This window comes from Onychostruthus taczanowskii, unplaced genomic scaffold (genome assembly GCF_017590055.1).
Source record: "Onychostruthus taczanowskii isolate IOZ18803 unplaced genomic scaffold, ASM1759005v1 scaffold61, whole genome shotgun sequence".
Classification (NCBI taxonomy): domain Eukaryota; kingdom Metazoa; phylum Chordata; class Aves; order Passeriformes; family Passeridae; genus Onychostruthus; species Onychostruthus taczanowskii.
In genome coordinates this window covers 1549717-1567626 of record NW_024503790.1, presented here as the reverse complement: position 1 = coordinate 1567626, position 17910 = coordinate 1549717, and the positions used below count along the sequence as shown (strand labels likewise).

At 56.9% G+C, this 17910-nt stretch overlaps 2 protein-coding genes across 2 annotated transcripts in view; one reads left to right on the top strand and one right to left on the bottom strand.

Moving 5' to 3' along the window:
• Window positions 1-599: 599 nt before the first annotated feature.
• On the bottom strand, window positions 600-10531 carry LOC121343909 (zinc finger protein 362-like). The gene is given in 10 exon segments (XM_041419493.1): window positions 600-1966; window positions 2038-2196; window positions 2270-2348; window positions 3151-3375; window positions 3474-3795; window positions 3881-4127; window positions 4259-4322; window positions 9274-9358; window positions 9469-9603; window positions 9606-10531. Coding segments are annotated over 10 exon segments (1494 nt in total). The 5' UTR covers window positions 9667-10531; the 3' UTR covers window positions 600-1849.
• A 6061-nt stretch (window positions 10532-16592) lies between these two features.
• The window catches only part of LOC121343911 (E3 ubiquitin-protein ligase TRIM62), a 5328-nt gene continuing 4010 nt past the window's right edge, over window positions 16593-17910 (top strand). The window contains exon 1 of the mRNA XM_041419497.1: window positions 16593-16659. The gene's annotated coding sequence lies outside the window, so the exon portion shown is untranslated. The remainder of the gene's footprint in view (window positions 16660-17910) is intronic.

Below are 17910 nucleotides of genomic sequence, written 5' to 3'. Positions count from 1 at the left end.
TGGTGGCTGTGGTAGTGACACAGCCATGCTGCAGTGTCCCCAAGCACTGATGCTGGCAGCAGTGTGCTCCAAAAGCTGATAAGCACAACGGTGAGGTGTCCCCAAAGCTGGTGGTGACATATCCTTGGAGCTGGTGCCCACTGTGACATGTCCCTGAGGCTGGTGGCTACGGTGTAGTGACCCCAGAGCTGTGGCCACGATGAGGTGTCCCTGGCGCTGGTGACAGGGTCCTGGAGGGTCCCCAGGTGGCCACACTGAGGTCCCTGCAGAACTCGTGGCCATGGTGAGGCATCCCAGGCCACAGCGAAATGTCCCCAGCAGTGGTGGCCAGAGTGGGCTGTCCCCAGAGCTGGTGTCCCCAGCAGTGGGTCACCCACACCCCCACCAGACCAGGAGCACTGTGCCACCCCTCTCCCTGGGGACACTCTGGGGACAATGCACCTGCTGAGGATGACCCACAGCTTCATCCTCACCTCCTGCAGCCCCACAGGGACCAGGCCCCCCTGTGTCCCCAGATGTCCCCACAGGGGAGTCCCCTCCCCCCATCCTTCCCCTCCCCCCCCAAACACAACCCCCCAGTTTCATTAATTCCTGTTCTGGTCTTTTTTTTTGTTCTCTTTTATTCTCTTTTTTTGGAAAGGGGCTGGGCTGGGGGGGTTTCATTCCTTTTCCACACTGTGAGGCCGTGGCCCGCCCAGCTTCTCCAGGAACCACAATGCAGGACGGGGTGGCGACAACAGGGACAGGGGCAACTTTTTGTCCATTTTCTCCACTTTTTTCTTTTTTTTTTTTTTTTCCCCTTTTTTAATAAGGTACCAACTAGCTCTAGGGAGGCCTGGCCTGGCTGGGCAGCGAGGAAAATAAAAAAGCCCCAAAATTTGGGGGAAGGGGAGAAAAAAGGGGGGGCTAAGTGTATAAGAGGCATATTTACACAGTATTAACATGCTGACAAAAAAGGTTACAATATTGATATCGTACAACATTGAGGGGAGAAATAATGGGGGGGTAAAAAATAAGGGGACAGGGGGTAAAAATAATAGGGAGGGTAAAAAATAACAGAGGGGTTAAAAATTAATAAAAGGTAAATAAAACACCCTGAAAAAAAAAACAACAAAAAACCCCAAAGAAACGCTGAGTTAAGGCTTAAAAAGTGTATAAAAAATAACACAGTTAATATCCAAAATGAACCAAAAAGTACAGAATATAGATGAGTTTGGGGGGAGTGCCCCCCGGCTCTATACAGGGGGTATGTACAGGCAGGCACAAGGCAAAGCAGGGGGACCCCCGAACCCCCCAAAACTGGGGCTGCGGAATGGGGGGGCCGTCACCGGGGGGATGCAGCTCTGCCCGCGGCTTCGCCCTCGAAAGGGACCCCAAAAGAACACAAAAAACCCCCAAAATGGTTAAAAATCAACCCCAAATGGAGGCGCTTGGGCCCAGAGTCTGTGTGGGGGGGGTGGTGGGACTTTGCCCCCCCCCCCCAGCTGCTTTTTGCTCCATCCACGGTTCGTTTTTGGGGTGAATTTCTGGTCTTTAGCAGCACCAAGTTCTTGGCCAATAAATATATATATATATATTTGTATCCAAAAATGGGGGGCGGGGCCTGGCAGGGGGGACACCCCCAACCCCACTGCCCCCCCGAAGAAAACCAAACCGCAGAGATTCAAAGTGCTCTGAAACCGTCTTTGGATGTCACCAAACCTGCGGGAGCCGGGCAGGAGCACAGCCCGGGCGCGGCCCGCGGCGCTGGGGGTCTCGTCCTCCTCCTCTTCCTCCTCCTCCTCCTCCTCCTTTTCCTCCTTCTCCTCTTCCTCCTCCTCATGCTGGGGGGGTCCTGTCCCCTCCCTGCTTAGATGAGGGAGATCCGTACGGGAATGCCGGGTGACTCCGTCCGCTGCGGCGAGTGCTGGCTGACCAGGTGCTCCACCACCGTGTGTTTGGACATGTGCTTCATCAGATAGGTCTCCTGCGGGGGGCACAGGGGTGAGCGGGGGGCTGGGGGCTGCGGGCAGGTTTTGGGGCATCCCCCGTGCTCACCGAGGTGTAGGCACGGCCGCACATGCTGCAGCAATAGGCCTTGGCGTGCTTGATGGCGTGTGCAGACAGGTGGATCTGCAGCGAGGCCGAGTCCGTGTACGCCCGGTAGCAGTTGGGGCACTTGTAGGGCTTGTCCTTGTTGTGCTGGCGCTGGTGGGACTGAGGGGACAGAGGGAGTCAGGGGGGACCATGGTGACCCCGTGCCCCCTGCCCCGGGTCCCCCCACACTGACCTGGAGGTTGGAGAGCTGGGTGAAGGCCTTCTCGCAGCCGGGGTGCGGGCACTTGTAGGGTCTGTCGCCGGTGTGGATTCTGGGGACACACACATTGTCATTGTCACCTCCCCTTCCACCACCAGGGACAGCGCCAATCCCATCCACGGGGTCACACTGAAGTGGGGGGTTACAGTGGGCACAGCGACATCTCTGCCCCAGGAGGTGACAGGGGAGAAGGGGGCGAGACATGGGGCTGAGAGACGGGGATGGGGAGAGGATGGAAGTGCTGGAAACTGATGAGCGTGGAGGAGATGGACTGGCATGCATGCACAGATGACATGGTGGGTTCAACTGAAGGTGGTGGGCATGGTGGGGATGAACAAAGTGGTGGGAAAAAGCACAGTGGAGATGGCTGAGCATGGTTGGGGCAATAAAGGTAATGAAGATGATGAACATGGTGGCGATGGTGAACGTGGCTGGAAAGAAGGCAGTGGAGACAACGGAGGTACCAGAGACTATGAAGGTGATGGAGATGTTGAGCACAGTGGGGATAATGAAGGCTATGGAGTCATACTGGCATGGTGGGGATGATGAAGGTAGTGGAGATGATAAGCAAGGAGGAGCCCATGGAAGTGCTGAAAATGATGAGTGTGGTGGGGATGATAAAGGCAATGGGGACAGCCAGTGTGGGGGGGAATTGATGAGCACAGTGGGAGTGATGAGTGTGGCAGAGACAATGAAGGTGCTGGAGATGATGGGGGATGAAGAAGGAGATGATGGCAGTAGGACCAACAAGCAGAGCAAGGCCACAAAGGATGTCAGGCAAGATTGGTGGGTGTGGGGTGCCCCTCCCTGGCCAGCAGGAACAAGTGTCCCCAGCCCCGCGGCAGGGCCCTCACCGGGTGTGCTGCTGGAGGTGGGAGAGCTGGCGGAAGGACTTCTCACAGTAGGAGCAGTGGTAGGGTTTGACGCCCAGGTGGATGCGCAGGTGCTGGGCCAGGTAGGAGGCATTGGCGAAGGACTTGGAGCAGTGGGGGCACTTGTGGGGCTTGGCCTCTGTGTGCGACTTGGAGTGGATCTGCATCTCCGACTTGGTGAAGAACGTCAAGGGGCAGACCTTACACCTGGAGGGTGTGGGGGAGAACCCCGCAGGGACCGGGCTGGGGTGGGGGGGCTCCCCGCCATCGCCCCCGGCCCCCACAGCGGGCGGGGGTGTGCCTACCTGTATGTCTTCCCCTCTTTGGCCGTCTCCCCTGAGGCCAGGATGGGGTAGGGCACCACCAGCACCGGCGGTCCCGAAGGGTTTTCCGCCTTGATCTTCTTCCGGCCCCGCTCAGCCTTGGGCGCTCCCAGCAAGCCGTGGCCCTGGATTGTCTTGATGGAGTCGAGGAGGGGGGGGCTGGTGATTCCTGAGATTAGGGTGGGCGAGGAGGCGATGAGGCGGCTCTGACTGGTGGAGGTGGGCGTCGAGGGGGTGGTGGTCCCTGTTCCTGGGCTGGATTCCGAGGTGCTGACGGCCGGTGCACGGGATGCCAGCCCCAACCCTAATGGCCAAAGTGACAGAGTGTTAGTTTTGAGGGGACCCACACCCCTCTCTGTCCCCCAGAGTGCTGGGACCAGTGGCAGTACCTGTGACGGTGCTGGTGGCCGGCCGGGCGTGCAGGGCCACGTCAGGCTGGGGCACGGCCTGGGGGTGCAGCCCTGGCACCTGCTGCAGCTTTGGCAGGGACATGATGGACTGGCTGCTCTCAGCAGGCGAGGGGGGCACCAGAAGGGGCTGCTGCGAGGCCACCGAGGTGGGAGGCAGGTGCGGGGGGCGGATCTTCTCCGCCATCAACTGCTCCTTGATTTTGTTGATCAGGACCAGGTTGTCCAGCTGGGGGAAAAAGGCAGACAGGTGGGTGAGGGCAGAGGAACTGGGATCCTTGGAACTCCCAGCCTCCCCCTCAGTGCTCTCCACACCCATTGATCCTCCCTCCTCCCAGAATCCCAGTGCAGGGGTCCTACCTGGCTGGGCATGGTGGGGGGGGGCGGCCAGAAGTAGGGGTTGTTGAAGCGAGGCTCCGCCATCCTGGGGAGAGAGGGGGGCGGTTATGGGACATCACTGGCTGCCACATGGTCCCCCCCTTCCACCTTGAACCCCCCAAAACAAACCATCACCCCCACAGATTCTAAGCAAAGGCAGGGAGCTGGCATGGGGGGCAGGACTGGGGAACCCCCTTAGCACCTTCCCAGATGAAATCCAGTAGGATTAGGCAGACACCAAGCACCTGCCTGCTCCAAGACCACAAACACGGGTGAGTGCACTAGGACACTATTTGGAAAAGGAGGAAGCTGAAATCTGGGGAAAATCCCCAAGTCTTCCAAGCTCTGGAAGTATTTCTCCCACCCAGGATGGGATTAGAGGTGGATGGGACACTGCCATGGGAGAGGGCGAGCACAGCAGCACATTGAACCCAACAGCAGTCCCAGCTGAATCCCCCTAAAATGTGACTCCAAAGCCAAGTGAAGTGCCTGTGACACCCAGGAGCAGCTCAACAGGAACACCGGGAACCAGCAGGGCTGGGAGTCATATGGAGACACTTGAAGGTGTTGGGGAAATTCATTCTAAATCCATCTTTGGGTAATGGGAAACAGCTGGAAGGGAGCAGCAAGAGGATGATCCCAGTAGAGCGGCCCAGCATCACCAGGCATCACCACCCTGGCAAATCCCACTACAGGGACACGAGGGTAAGCATCTATAGCATCCTGATGGGATGTATGGGAGAGGGTCCCCCAGGAGCTCTGGCTCCAAAATAAACCAGGCCATGGCAAGGATTCCAGGAGAAACTACAGTGATGCCTCCAGCAAAGTGCATCCCCAGAAGCTTTGGGGGAGGCACGATCTGGGGATGATGAGTTTTCCTCCTCTTCCTTCTCCCACTTGCTGCCCCAGGTTTCAAACACACTCTGAGCTCCCCATAGGCAGGTGGGCAGCACCCAGAGAAAGGGAATCCTGCTCCCACCAGAATGTAACTTCCCAGCAGCTACCCCAGGCTGAAGAAGCTGTGGGATGGACCATGCCCATTTTGGGAGGAAACCAAGGCAGTGGGGAAGGAACCACCTTCCCTTGCGCTACGGAGCAGCCTGGCACAGGACGAGGTGTGTTCCAGGGTACCAAGGAATGGGAGCAGTTTCTCATGGCAGACCTCAATGCCACAGACTGCCCCGGACACCACCCAGGCACCAGCTCTGGGAATTCCCCTTCCCAGTCTTGAACCACTCCAGGTCACCTCCCAGCTGCCCAAACACCAAATTTTAGGGTTTTGAAGTGATAGCAGGTCCAGATCCCAGTGGCACAGGGGGAGGCAAAGTCCCGCTCCGTGCCACAGAACGGGAATTCACCGGGGATGTTCAATGCACCTTCCCATGCACGGACGCAGCCGCTGCCAGCTACTTTGTGTAATTATATATGCACCCACAGGCCGCCCACAGTGTGCATTTACCCACTGGCTACGTGTGTGTGTGTGTGTATATATACACACATATATAAGATCTCTTGGGATGATGGGCACGGGAGGAGGGATGCCAGTGCCAGCATGAGGGGCTGGACACCGGGAACCAGGGACAAAAGCAGAGCTGGCAGCAGGGAATCCCTTGTACAGAGACAGGCAGGGAGCTGAGCTCAGGCAGGAGGGCTCTGAGCCCCCTAAGCACGACCAAGCACCCCGGCGCCAATCCCCCACCCGAGAGCAGCCGTGGGAAAACAGGAAACTGGAGCTATGATTAGAAAAGGGTTTTTTGGAGCAGATTCCCCATCTCAGCAGGTGCCCCGTGACCTGTGTCCTTCTCATCCGTCCATCTGTCCATCGTTCTCCCTGTCCCGACAGCATGCCGGGCTCCAGCGGAGCCGGCAGCAGCACCCAGCCGGATCAAAGCCACCGGCGTGGCCCCCAAACCATCACCAGGACACGGCACCAACCCCTACACCAGTCCCAGGATCCTTCCTGCAAAGCTGGAGCAGACTGGAAAGGCACAAAGGGTATTTTGGGGAGAAAAGCACAATATCACGTGTTTCCCCACCCCCACCTGAGGAGGGCTTACTAAAGAAATGAAAATTACTTGCAAAAGCAACACACTCGGAGCTGGATGAACAAGAGGGAAGAAATGGTCGGCGTTGCCAAAATAATTATAAAAATCCCTGTTCCTGTCCCGATTTAATGTTACAAATTGTGCAGTGTTTCGTCGGGAGCGGCGTCCCCTTCTCTGGGGCTGGGAAACGGAGTGGGAGGGGGAAGAAGGCAGATGGAAAAAAAAGTATATATATAAAAACTCCCTTTTTCTCTATTCTCAGCTAACTATGAAAAATGGAAGCTGACATGCAGCAAAGGTGGATAAAAAAGAAAATCCATTAAAATGGAAATTATGAAGGGTAGGGAATGCTGCGGCACGTCTCCCCCCAGCTCTGCAGGGCACGGGGGGGTGGTAGGGCTCTCTGTGCCCCCCCCAGTTTTTTAGCTGGGCAGGGGGTAACATCTCTTGGGTAGCATCTCCAGTGGCGTGGGGTCCTGTGGTCCAAACCATGGGTGGGAAGAGCCCCTGACATCCTCCACAGGCACCAGATTTGGCTGCTGAGGGGTTGTCGAAGGTTATCCCCAGGGACAAGGTGGGTGCTCAAAGCATGGTGGAGACCCAAGCAGCCCAGCCAGAGGAGAGGGATGTGGGAAGAGCAAGCAGGAAGATGCACAGAGCCCCAGAACCATGGGCTGAAACCCAAATTCCCCAGAACAGCACAGTACCCGGCATCACCGCTCAGCCGGGCCAAGGGGGGAAGCAGCAGCACCCTAAAAAGAGACCAAAAGCCTCCTGGCCTCCGCACCCACGGGGAGGGAAGAGCGGGAGAAGCTGGCAAGCCAGGGCTGGGGGTGGCGAGGGGAGAGCGGGGGCGGTGGCAGCGAGGGGGCGGCGGTGCCGGGGCCGTCGGGGTCGGCGGTGGTTGGTACTCACAGGGTGGCCTCTGGAGCCAGGTGGGCGCAGCTGCCTGGGGAGACGTGTCGCTGAGGCTCCAGATTGATGGGAGGGAGATGATGGCACGGGTGGGCACGAGCTCACTAGAGCCTTCCAACTTCCTACCCAACTGCCGCTAAGTCAAGCTACAGTTCTCTAGGGAACGCCTCTACCTTGGCAGCCCTCTCTGTCTCGCCTTCGCTGAAATAAAAAGAAACAAGAGATTTCTTTTCACGCCACTGCCGAGAGAAAAGGGGCAGCTCCCAGGGACCGGTGAGCGACCACCAACCTGGTACAGCCTGAAAGAGGGGGGTCTGGGAGGTGAGGGGAGGGATGTGGGGTGATCAGAGCAGCCTTTGGTAGCTAAACGTGTCTTTGACCAAGCAAGACACCGAGTTTGGTGTCCCCGAGTATCCCAGCAAGAGCATCAGGGCACAGGTCCCACCCCCATGCCAAGCGGCGAGCGCAGGAAAGCCGGCGGCGGCCAGAGACGGCGCACAGGGGAGAACCGAGCCGCGGGATGGATGGACCCTGCACGCTCCCCACCCAAATCCCAGCACGTCCTTCCCAACACAGGCCACACTAGGAATGGTCCCTGGGTCAGGGAACCCAGCTCTGCCTTCCACCATGCCTCAGTTTCCCCCCAAAAACACAAGGCCATGGCCCCTGTCCCCTCTTAAGAACAAGTTTCCCTGGGGTTCACCTGGAGCAGGAGGAGTTTTGGAGGGAAAGCAAGTGCCCATCCACAAAACCTGCGTTCCAAAGCCACCAGGGTAGGAACCAGCATCTAGCACCATCCTGAGGGAACGCACATCCCTCCCTGCCCAGACTGTCCTCAGCCAGGAAGGATTCACCCCAAGGCGAAGGGGGCAGAAGGCAGGCATGGCTGCGAAGCAGGAACGCCGGGCGAGCCCCCTGTGGCTCGGGGAGGGGGTGGCCTGCACGCCACAAGAATTCACCCAAGATGGAACCAATTAAACCCCCGGCTTCCGCCCCCCGAAGGGCCCTGGGCTGGGGCTTCTCCTTCTGCATTTCCAGCAAAACCAACCCAAAAGGAGCCCCAGCCTGGACCGAGGGTCCCTGTGCCGGAAAAGGGGTGCACAGGGCAGGCTGAGGAACCAAGCACCGGTGGCAAGCGGGAGGGGAGGCAAAGCCACACTGGAGACCCCCACACGGTGCCCAACTCGGGGCTGGAGGAGGGGGGGCCAGGATGGCAACACTCCCAAAAGATGGGGGCCAAGGCAGTGTGACCCCAAATCCACAGTTTTGGTCCAGTGACCCAGCAGAGGGGACACGGGGACAGCCTGCAGGGAGACCCAGAGCCCGTGGGGTGACACACCAGACACAGGGCACACATGCCCCACAAAACACACCACTCACCAGCCTGAGGGGGGTCCTGCTCCCCCAGACCTCAAATGCACCCACCCTCCCCAGCAAAGACCAGCCAGGCACCCTGCAAGGCAAAGCCAGCACCGCAAATCAGCCCGGGGCAAATGCCCACCCCCAGCAGCACGGGGGGGTCGTCACTCCTGGGTGACAGCACGCAGGGAAACCGAGGCACAGGCAGGGGTTCACCCTGAGGAGGGAGTGAGAGCACCAAATCCAACATGCACTTGTCCTGACATCGCGCCCAGTGACCAAAAATCCACATTTTTAAGGGAAAAAGCAGAAGGTGGGGGGGTTGAGGGTGAACATTATTATTTTATGCATATAAAGGCACATTACTTAAAAGGGAAATATCAAGGGGTCACACATACACTGAGAGCAGGGTCCCCCCCCTGCAGAGGGGGTAGGCAAGGAGCCCCTCACACCCCCAAAATACCCCCAAAAAATACCATGCCCCCGCTTAGACAGAAATATATATATACACATATAATACCTGGATTCTGGTGTGCATATATATATTATTTCCATAAGCACACATATAATCACATGCATGCACACCGTTGCATTGGATGCTATTTTAAGCTGCAAATGTATAAAAGCAGGGGTTTTTTTTCCTCCCTGTGATCCCCTCGATCCAGCCATCATGCCCACCTCTGCGAGTACTGGCGTTGCTTCCCCTTATCCGCGTCCATCTCCAGCTCTAGCTGAGACCGGGTGCTGCACGTGGGGCGTTTTTCTACGGGGGGACAAGGAGGAGGACAACTTCACACACCCCGAACCCCCCGCCAGCCCCCGGCGCGCGAGATCCCACAGCGGAGGAACAAAAGCGAAGCGGCTCCGACCTACCCGACCCGTGGGAACGTGGGGTTTTGCCTGAAAATAGAGAGAAAACAACAAAAAAAAAAAAAAAAAAGGAAAATAAAAACAGAAAACAAAAAAAAAAATAAAAAATAGTGGGTTTTTTTTTACAGCCCCGCTCACCCCCAAGCTGTTGGGAAAGCTGAGGGATGGGGAGCTGGCTGGAAAACTGGGGGTGAAATCCATCCCCTCGCCCTGGACCCTCCGCCTCTCGGCAAAGCGCACGCCGTGAGGGACTTAAAAAACTTTTTTACCTCTCTGCTAAAATATCACTTTATAATCTCAAAGGCCTCGGGCTCGAAGCCGCTTTCACCTGCTCCATCCTCCCCAGGTTAAAAAACCCGGCTGCTATCCGAAGGACCGCAGGCTTGGGGGGGAAAAATAACCCAACAAGGAGCATCCTCCAACCTTGAAGGGAGAAAAAGAAATCAAAATCATCAAATTCATCATTCCTGGGTTCAAATCCATCACTGTGGCCACGCCGGCTCTAAGCTCCCCCCCCCAGGCCCCCCGACGTGGCCGGGAGATTATGGATGTATAAATAGTATATGGCTAAATATATGTTGGAGAGGGACAGACAGACCTCTGGGACACAGCCACAGAAATTTGGGTCCCTCGCTAAAGCTGCCGCATTCCTGCCAAAAACGCCATGAAAAAAATATCTCCCCCCTCCATTAGACCTTCCAGCCAGCGAGACCACTTTTCTAGACAAAACCAGTTAATGCAGAAAACAGCGAAGAAAAGGAGGAAAAGAGGAAGGAGAAAAGGAATTAAAATGGTGAAAATTATAATAATGGTGATTATGATGATGGTAATGATAATATTCAGCCCCTGCGCTGCTCCTGCCACCTCCTGTAAGCAAAAAAAGTCAGAAAAAAAAGCCAAGAATGCATTAAAAAAGCAAACCCCCCCCCCCCAAACATGCAACATCCAGAAAAATAGGTACGTTCGGCTGCAATTAACTTTTCCATTAGACCATCCAGAGGGAAAGAAAAAGGGAAAATCCTGGTAAATGGGTATTTTCCTCGATGTCCCCCCCCTTTTCCCCCCTTTTTTCTCTCTCTTTTCCTTCTTCTTCCTGCTTGGAGGGGGGGGGGGTGGTGGAATAATGATGATAATAATGAAAAAAAGAGGTGGAAAAAGGCGAAGTTTGGTTAAGTGAAGTTGAAATCCGGGGGGTTTGGGGAAGGGGGGGTGGCCCGGCTGGGTGCTCCCCCCACCCCCCCTCCATCCGCCGCCTCTCCCACATTCTCAGACGTTTTTATTAAAATTCGCAGACAAAAGGCAAACAAAAATGGCAGCCCCGGCTTATTTTTAAAACGCTAGGACGGGGACGCCATGTTCTGCAGGGCTGAGGGGAGGGGGAAGGGGGGTGAGGGGGAAAAAAGGAGGGAAATTTTTAAAAAATATTGATTTAGATGAAAAATGAATAAAAAGCAGCGCGGGGAGCGGGGGGGGGAAGGGGGGAGTGTGTGAAGGTCCCCCTTTTCCCGCTCGCCCCCGGGGTGAGGGGGGTTTCGGGGGGTTTTGAGGTGTTTTGGAGAGGGAACGGGGGGGTGGAAAGGGAGCCCGCCCGGCCCCGCCGCCGCCACCGCCCGCCCAGGGACGGGCTGGGCTGAGCTGGGCTGGGGCACCCCGGCCCGAAGGGCTCCCCCGGGGCCCGCAGCCCCCCGAAAGCGCCGCAGCCCCAGGAGAGCTCCGCGAAGCTCCGCAGCCCCGGGAGGGGTCCCCGGTGTCCGCAGCCCCGCAAGCCCTCTTGGCTCCCCAGAGCTCGTCTGCTCCCCGAACCCCCTCAGCTCCCCACAGCCCCGGCGGGGCTCCCCAAAGCTCCGCAGCCCCTGGTTCCCTCAGGCCCGGGAGGACGCCTCAGTGTCCACAGCCCCCCAAACCTCCTCAGCCCTATCGGGGCTTCCCGGTTCCCTCAGCCTCCAAAACCTCCTCAGCCCTATCGGGGCTCCCCGGTTCCCTCAGCCTCCAAATCCTCCTCAGCCCGCCAGGCCCCTCGGTCCCGGCAGGGCTCCCCAAAGCTCCGCAGCCCCCCGAGCCCCCTCAGCCGTGTCAGGGCTCCCCGGTTCCCTCAGGCCCCCAAATCTCCTCAGCCCTCTGGTTCCCTCAGCTGCCTCAACTCTCCTCACCCCCCAGATCCCCTCGGTTCTCAGCCCGCCCCACTCCCGCAGCATCACCAGCCCACCCAGATTTCTGCAACCCTCAAATCTGCTCAGCCCACTCAAATCTCAGCCCACTTCGTTCACCTCAGTATCCCCAAAATCTCCACAGACACCCATTTACCCTCAGCCCGCCGCTTCTCCTCAGCCCACCCAAAGTTCCTCAATGCCCTGGATCTCCTCAGTTCTCCTCTGACCCTGCCAAGTCTCAGATCCCTCAACTGCATGGTTCCCTCACTGCCTCCAGGACTTCTCAGTGTCCTCACCTCCCCACATATCCTCAGAATTCCCCAAAATCTCCTCAAAGCCTCCAAATCTCCTCAGCTCCCAATTCCTCTTAGCCCACCCAAAGACCCTCAAGTGCCCAGATCCCCCTAGACCTTCAGTTTCACTCAGACACCCCAAATCTTCTCAGATCCTCCAGATCCCTTCAGTTCCCTCCATTCTCCTCAGCCTCCTCCAGTCCCCCAAATCTCCTCACGCCCCCAGTTTCCTCAGCACCTCCAGGATTCCTCAATGTCCCCACCTCCCCATATCTCCTCAGAACACCCCAAAATTTTCTCAGGCCCCACAAATCTCCTCAGACCCCTCAAAATCTCCTCAGACCCCCAGTTCCCTCAACCTCCTCCAGGTCTCCTCCTCTTCCCTAAGACTCTTCCACCCGATTCCCCTCAGACCCTCCAAAAGCTCCTCATGCTCCCAATTCCTCTCAGCCCCCCATAAGCTGTCGCCCCTCCATTTCCCAGGGGTCTCCTCTGATCTCAGGGTCCCCCCAGCTCCTCTGTGGGTCACTTGCAGCCCCCCAAATCCACAGACACTGCATGCAGGAGGAGGAAGAGCGGGACAAATCCCATCCATTCCTCTTCTCCTAGGTCAAGGGGATTTACCCTGGAGCTTCTGAGTTTTCACTTTAAAAATTACTTTTAAAAAACCCCCTCAAAATTAAGGCTCGTTTTCATGTTTTCCCAAAATGTTCTGTCACAGAGGAGGATGGAGAGGAGAGGGATGTCCTGAAAGGAAATGGTGCCTCTGAGAGAGGTGAGAAATGGGAAAGGATGAGGGATGGGATGGGAGGGGATGGGATAGGATGGGATCCCAAGAGGTCTCCACCACAGAGTGGACATCGCTTTGCAGCTGCCTGGGGTGTCAGAAGCCCCTGGAACAGGTTCTGGCCATGGCAATGGAGCTGGGACAGAGGAACCATCCCCTGTGGGACCTCTGGGCCTCTTCCTCCCCACATTCCCCCTGCTCTGTCAGCCCTCCAACTGGGATCCCCCATCACCCAGCACTTCCCCTCCTGGAAGGTCCCCAGATCCATTAATTATCCATGACTCAACTGAAAACCTGAGCCAGCAGCTCCAAAACTCCCTTTTTATCTGATTTTCAGACACTGACACCCAGAAATTGCCACCCAGCATTGGTGTCGCCCAAAAATGGAACACTGGGAGAGTCTGGATCTCCCCAGAGCTTCCCTGATGTCCAAGTTTGCCCTCGCTGGGTTTATTTCCATCAGGGCTTTCACTTCTGCTGTGGGATTTTTTTTTTTCCCTGTGATTAAGAAACTGGTGGTTTCAAACCTCAGCACCAATTTAGGCACTTTCTGATTTTTTTGCAGGAGGAGTGGAGTTATCCAATCCCAAGTCTGCATTGGGAGGAGACAGCATGGGTCACTGCTGAGCTTGTGGGATCCATCAAGGATTGGTGAACATCTCCTGGGATTTTCCTTGTTGGGACTGGCTGGGATAAGTGACACTCCGGGCTTTTTTTCCGACCCTACTTTGGGTGGATTAATCTTGGGTGTGGGAAAGGGGCCCCTTTCCTGGGAAGGTGGTTGGTATGCAGGGAAAAAAAAAAAAAACAACAAAAAAAAAAACCCAACAAAACCCATGCCCAGCTCCATCTCAGGCTGGAAAATGAAGGAAATTAGTGCTTGCCTGCTGAAAAAATTTGATTCCAAGGCTGGTTTTGCTCCCAGGATAGATCCAACCGCGATTAAAAGGAACGGAAGGCGGGAGTGGAAGGAAATCATGCTGGAATCACCACCACAGGGTTTCGGCAAAGCCACGGGGCCGTTAGACCTGCGCAGAGCCAGATCCATCCGGGACCTCCAGCTGACTCAGCAGAGAAAAGGAGATTTTTATGGGTGGCAAACTGGGATTTTCCGGTGAGAAATGTGGTCCCTAAGTGGTGACACTGGGATCCCCTAGGACTTTTCCAGTGTTCCCAAAGCCTGTGCCCCGGATCATGGCACACCGGAAAGGGAATTCTTTGGGAAACACCTTCATCCCACCCACCTACTTGTTCCCTTCCCCAAAAATCCCTCGTTTTACATAAAAACATGGTGGAAAGCACCTACCAGAGTGATCTCCCCTGGGATGGGTGGGCACACCAAGCATTGGGGATGCCAGTATTCCCAGTGCCAGCTATCCAGATGAGGGGAAATGCTCATTCCAGGCTTCTTGGCGTTAGCAACCCCAAAAAGTAGGTTTTTCTCCCTGGATTGGCAGCAGTAGAGAGTGTAAAGGGCGCTGTCTTATACTGGTGTGAAGCAAACATGGAGGTTTTGGGCTGGAAAAAAAATCCCCTGAGGTGCCAGAATTTCCCATCTCCCTGCAAAGGGGAGAGCCCTTGGGCTCTAATTAGGTAACGAGTTAATTAGGATTAATTAGTTACTGTTTGCAAAGCACTGCGGAGATGAGAACTGTCGGTGTGGGGTAGCTTCCTGCTTCCTCTACGGAGGAGCACGGGATCCTGCTTAGGAAGGGGGTCCATGAACAAAGTTGGGATTAAACCCAGTGGGATGGTGCACTCCGGGAGCAGGCGGGATGCTCCCGGCATTCCAGCAAGGATGTGTTTCCATGCCAGGATGGAAACACACATGCCAAGAGCCGAGCAGGCACGTCCCAGCGTGCCCATCCCGCCAGCGGCAAGGGGGAACATTCCAGCACTGCGGCTCCTCGGGGCCTCCCTCCCTTCCCGCCAGCATTCCCGGCACACGCAGCACACGTGGGGAGGAGACAGGTTTTCCCTGCCCGCCGGCTTTGCCGGATCACCCAGACTCTCACCACATTGTGGAATCCTCCAGCCTGCTGGAACCGCAGCAGGGAAGGGCTGTGTATCCCATAAAAAGATTGGGAATCAAGGCACGGTGGAGCCCCCCGGCTCACGCAGGGGTTACCAGGAGGTAACAAAGCCAATTTACTAATTAACTGGGATTAATTTCCCTGTTTGCCCAAACCACCCTGTGGTTTCCCTGCGTTGCCCAATGATCCGCCAGGATGAGTGTTGGCAGTGCTGGCTGAGTGCCACGTGCTCTGGTGAGATGATGCTCTCCATTGCCCCAAATTCCCGGAAATTTCAGCCTAATGCTTAGGATACAATTAAATAACTCATTAACTGCATGTGATGGGATCCCCTAGCCCTGAATCTGAATCTGGGGTGAAAAAAGGATTTTTCCTTCTTTCCATGGTTATTTGATACCATTCCAGCTGTTCTTCAGTCCCCAGAGGGTCCCAGAGGGGAGACATGACCTGAATTCCTAAAGCAGGAAAACAAGCAGGATAAAAAACAAGACCATGTGGGTTTGTTATATTTTTTTAGCTGTTTCCAAGCTTTTGGGGCCTAGCAGGAAGAGGAACAGAGCGGATGGTTATTCCCTGGAAGGGGATGGGGATAACTGGGAGAAGGGGTGTACCTGTGTTTGGGGGGAGGAAAGGGGGGTGCCAGCAGTGGGAGGGGGGTGATCCAGCGGTGAAAGCCAAGCAGTTTGTTCCTGTTGGCTGTTGGCCAGACAGTCACGCCTCTTCCCAAATATGCAGCTCAACTTTCCCTCAGGAACTATGTTCCCTTCCCCACTGCCCCCTCCATCCTCCAGCCCCCCTTATCGGGACCCCAGGGTTCCTCCTTTGTCTCTCTGGTCCCTTGAGGGGGGAGTGAAGGATCCCTGGGGATCCCCAGGGGTAGAAACCTTGTTATGGGGCAGGCAGTGGTGCCACTGGTCCTGACTGGTCCCACCATGGCCAAGCATGGCGATGACACAGTAGATGCCTGCCACCCAAAACTCCCCTCTGTGTTTTTTGGCTAAATCGGCACGTCTGGGGGGAAAGCGGTGTTCTCTCAGCAATAGGTTTGTCAGTGTCAGCTGTGGGGTCACCTGGCTCTGGTCACTGGTGGGTGCAGAAAACTGGGAGGAAGAGAGGGATAGAGGGGTGGGAGTACAGCGGCACAGAAGGATAGATAGGATGGATAATCAAATGGAGAGACAGAGGGATTAAGGGCTGGACAAGAGAAACGGGTGAATGGGAGAGCAAGGGATGGATAGATGGATGGATGGATGGATGGATGGATGGATGGATGGATGGATGGAGAGATGAGAGTCCAGGGGGGCAAATGGATGGATGCAGGTTTTAAGGACTGGATGGGGAGATGGGTGGGCAGGGTAACAAGGAGATCTGGAGGGATGGATGGAGGGTCGGAGGGAGGGAGGAGTGGATAGAGGGATGCACAATGGGAAGCATGGGTGATTGGACAGAGGGATAGACAGAGAGATGAGTGCATGGACAGATGGGTGGAGAGAGGGACAGGACAGACGAATGGATGGATAGAGAGATTAAGGTCTGGAAGGGAAGAAGGTTGGACAGGGGACCGAGAGGTAGGTGGAAGGATGGATGGAAAGATCAGAGGACAGAGGGACAACAGATGTACAAATGGACGGATCAAAGACTGGACAGGGACATGGCTGGGTGGAGGAGAAAGGGATGGACGGAGGGACAGACAGGGATAGAAAAGGGCCTAAGGTCAGGATGGGGAAGGGTCAGTGCCCGGCCGTCCGGACAGAAGGACGGGATACGGCTGCCGAGGCCGTGGCCCCTTTAAGCGCCCCCCCGCGGGCGGCGATGGTACGCGCCCGTGAGGCCGCGCCGCGCGGGGGACAATGGGGTGCGGCACCGGCATCGGCATCGCGATCCCACTGGCACCGGGGCACGGCACCAGAGCAGCACCGGGCAGCGGCTGGGTGAGGACACCAGCGCCGGCGGCTGAGGGAGGCGCGGGGTGGCATCGGACGGGGGTTGGCGGGGACCGGTCTCGAACCCGGGTTCGGCCGCGATTGGGGGGCGGCTCGAACGGGGGCTCCGGTGCAGCCGCGGCAGCCCCAGCCCCGAGCCCCCCAAATCCAGCCTCACGCACGGCCCCCAAATCCGGCCTGAACCCGACCACCTCAAATCCAGCCTCAATCCTGACTCCCCGCATCCAGCCTCAGCCCCGGACCCCAAATCCAGCCTCAGCCCCACCCACCCCTGTGCCGCTCGTTCAGCCCCATCCCTGCCCCCCGCCACTCAGCCTCAGCCAGGACCCCTGGTGCAGCCTCGGCCCCACCCCCCAATAGCCCTGGTACCCCCAGGTCCCCCTGTCAGGCCAGCCGGCATGCTCTGTACCTGATTCACCCCCAGCCTCACTCCTATCGCAACCCTATTGTGTCCCCTCCCAGTGTTGCTGTGATCATCTCTGTCCCACATCTGCCCCACTACATCCTGATGCTCCCGTTCCCCCCACTGCATCCTGATCTTCCTAATGCAACCCCTCCAGCCCCCCCATTGTATCCTGACCCCCAGTTCTCCCCCCTTGCACTGCAACCCTATTGCAGCTTGGTCCCCCACTGTAAGCCCCCCATCCCCCTGTTGTTGCTTGATCCTCCTATTCTCTGCAGTGTGACCCTCCAATTGCATCCTGACCCACCCTGTTCCTCCTCTTTGTAAATCCTCCAGCCCCTCACTCTGGGAGTGTTGCCTCCTGACACTCCCATTGCAACCCTTCCAGCCCCCATTACAAACACTGCACTCCCCCATTCCCACCTGACCCCCATCCCCCTTATTATCCTCACCCCTACTCCCCCATTCCTCCCCACCCCAAGTCCTCCCATTCAGCCCCTCCCCCATCAATCCCCCATCCTCTTCCCACCCCGAGCCCTCTGCTCACCCTCCCAAGCTCCCATTCACCCTCTCACCTTCATCCCAAGGCCTCCACTCACCCTCTCCACCTTCAACCTCCCCCCATCCCTTTTACCTTCCCACCTCAAACCCTCTCATTCACCCGCTCCCCATCAATCCAAGGCCTTCACTCACCCTCTCCCCACAACTGCTTCTACCCAAGCACCCCTTTTACCCTCTCCCCTCTGAGGCTCCCTCATTCATCCTCTCTCCTCCACCCAAAGCCCCCTATTCATACTTAGCCCCCCATTCACCCTGTCCCCCATGGTCCCCCTCCC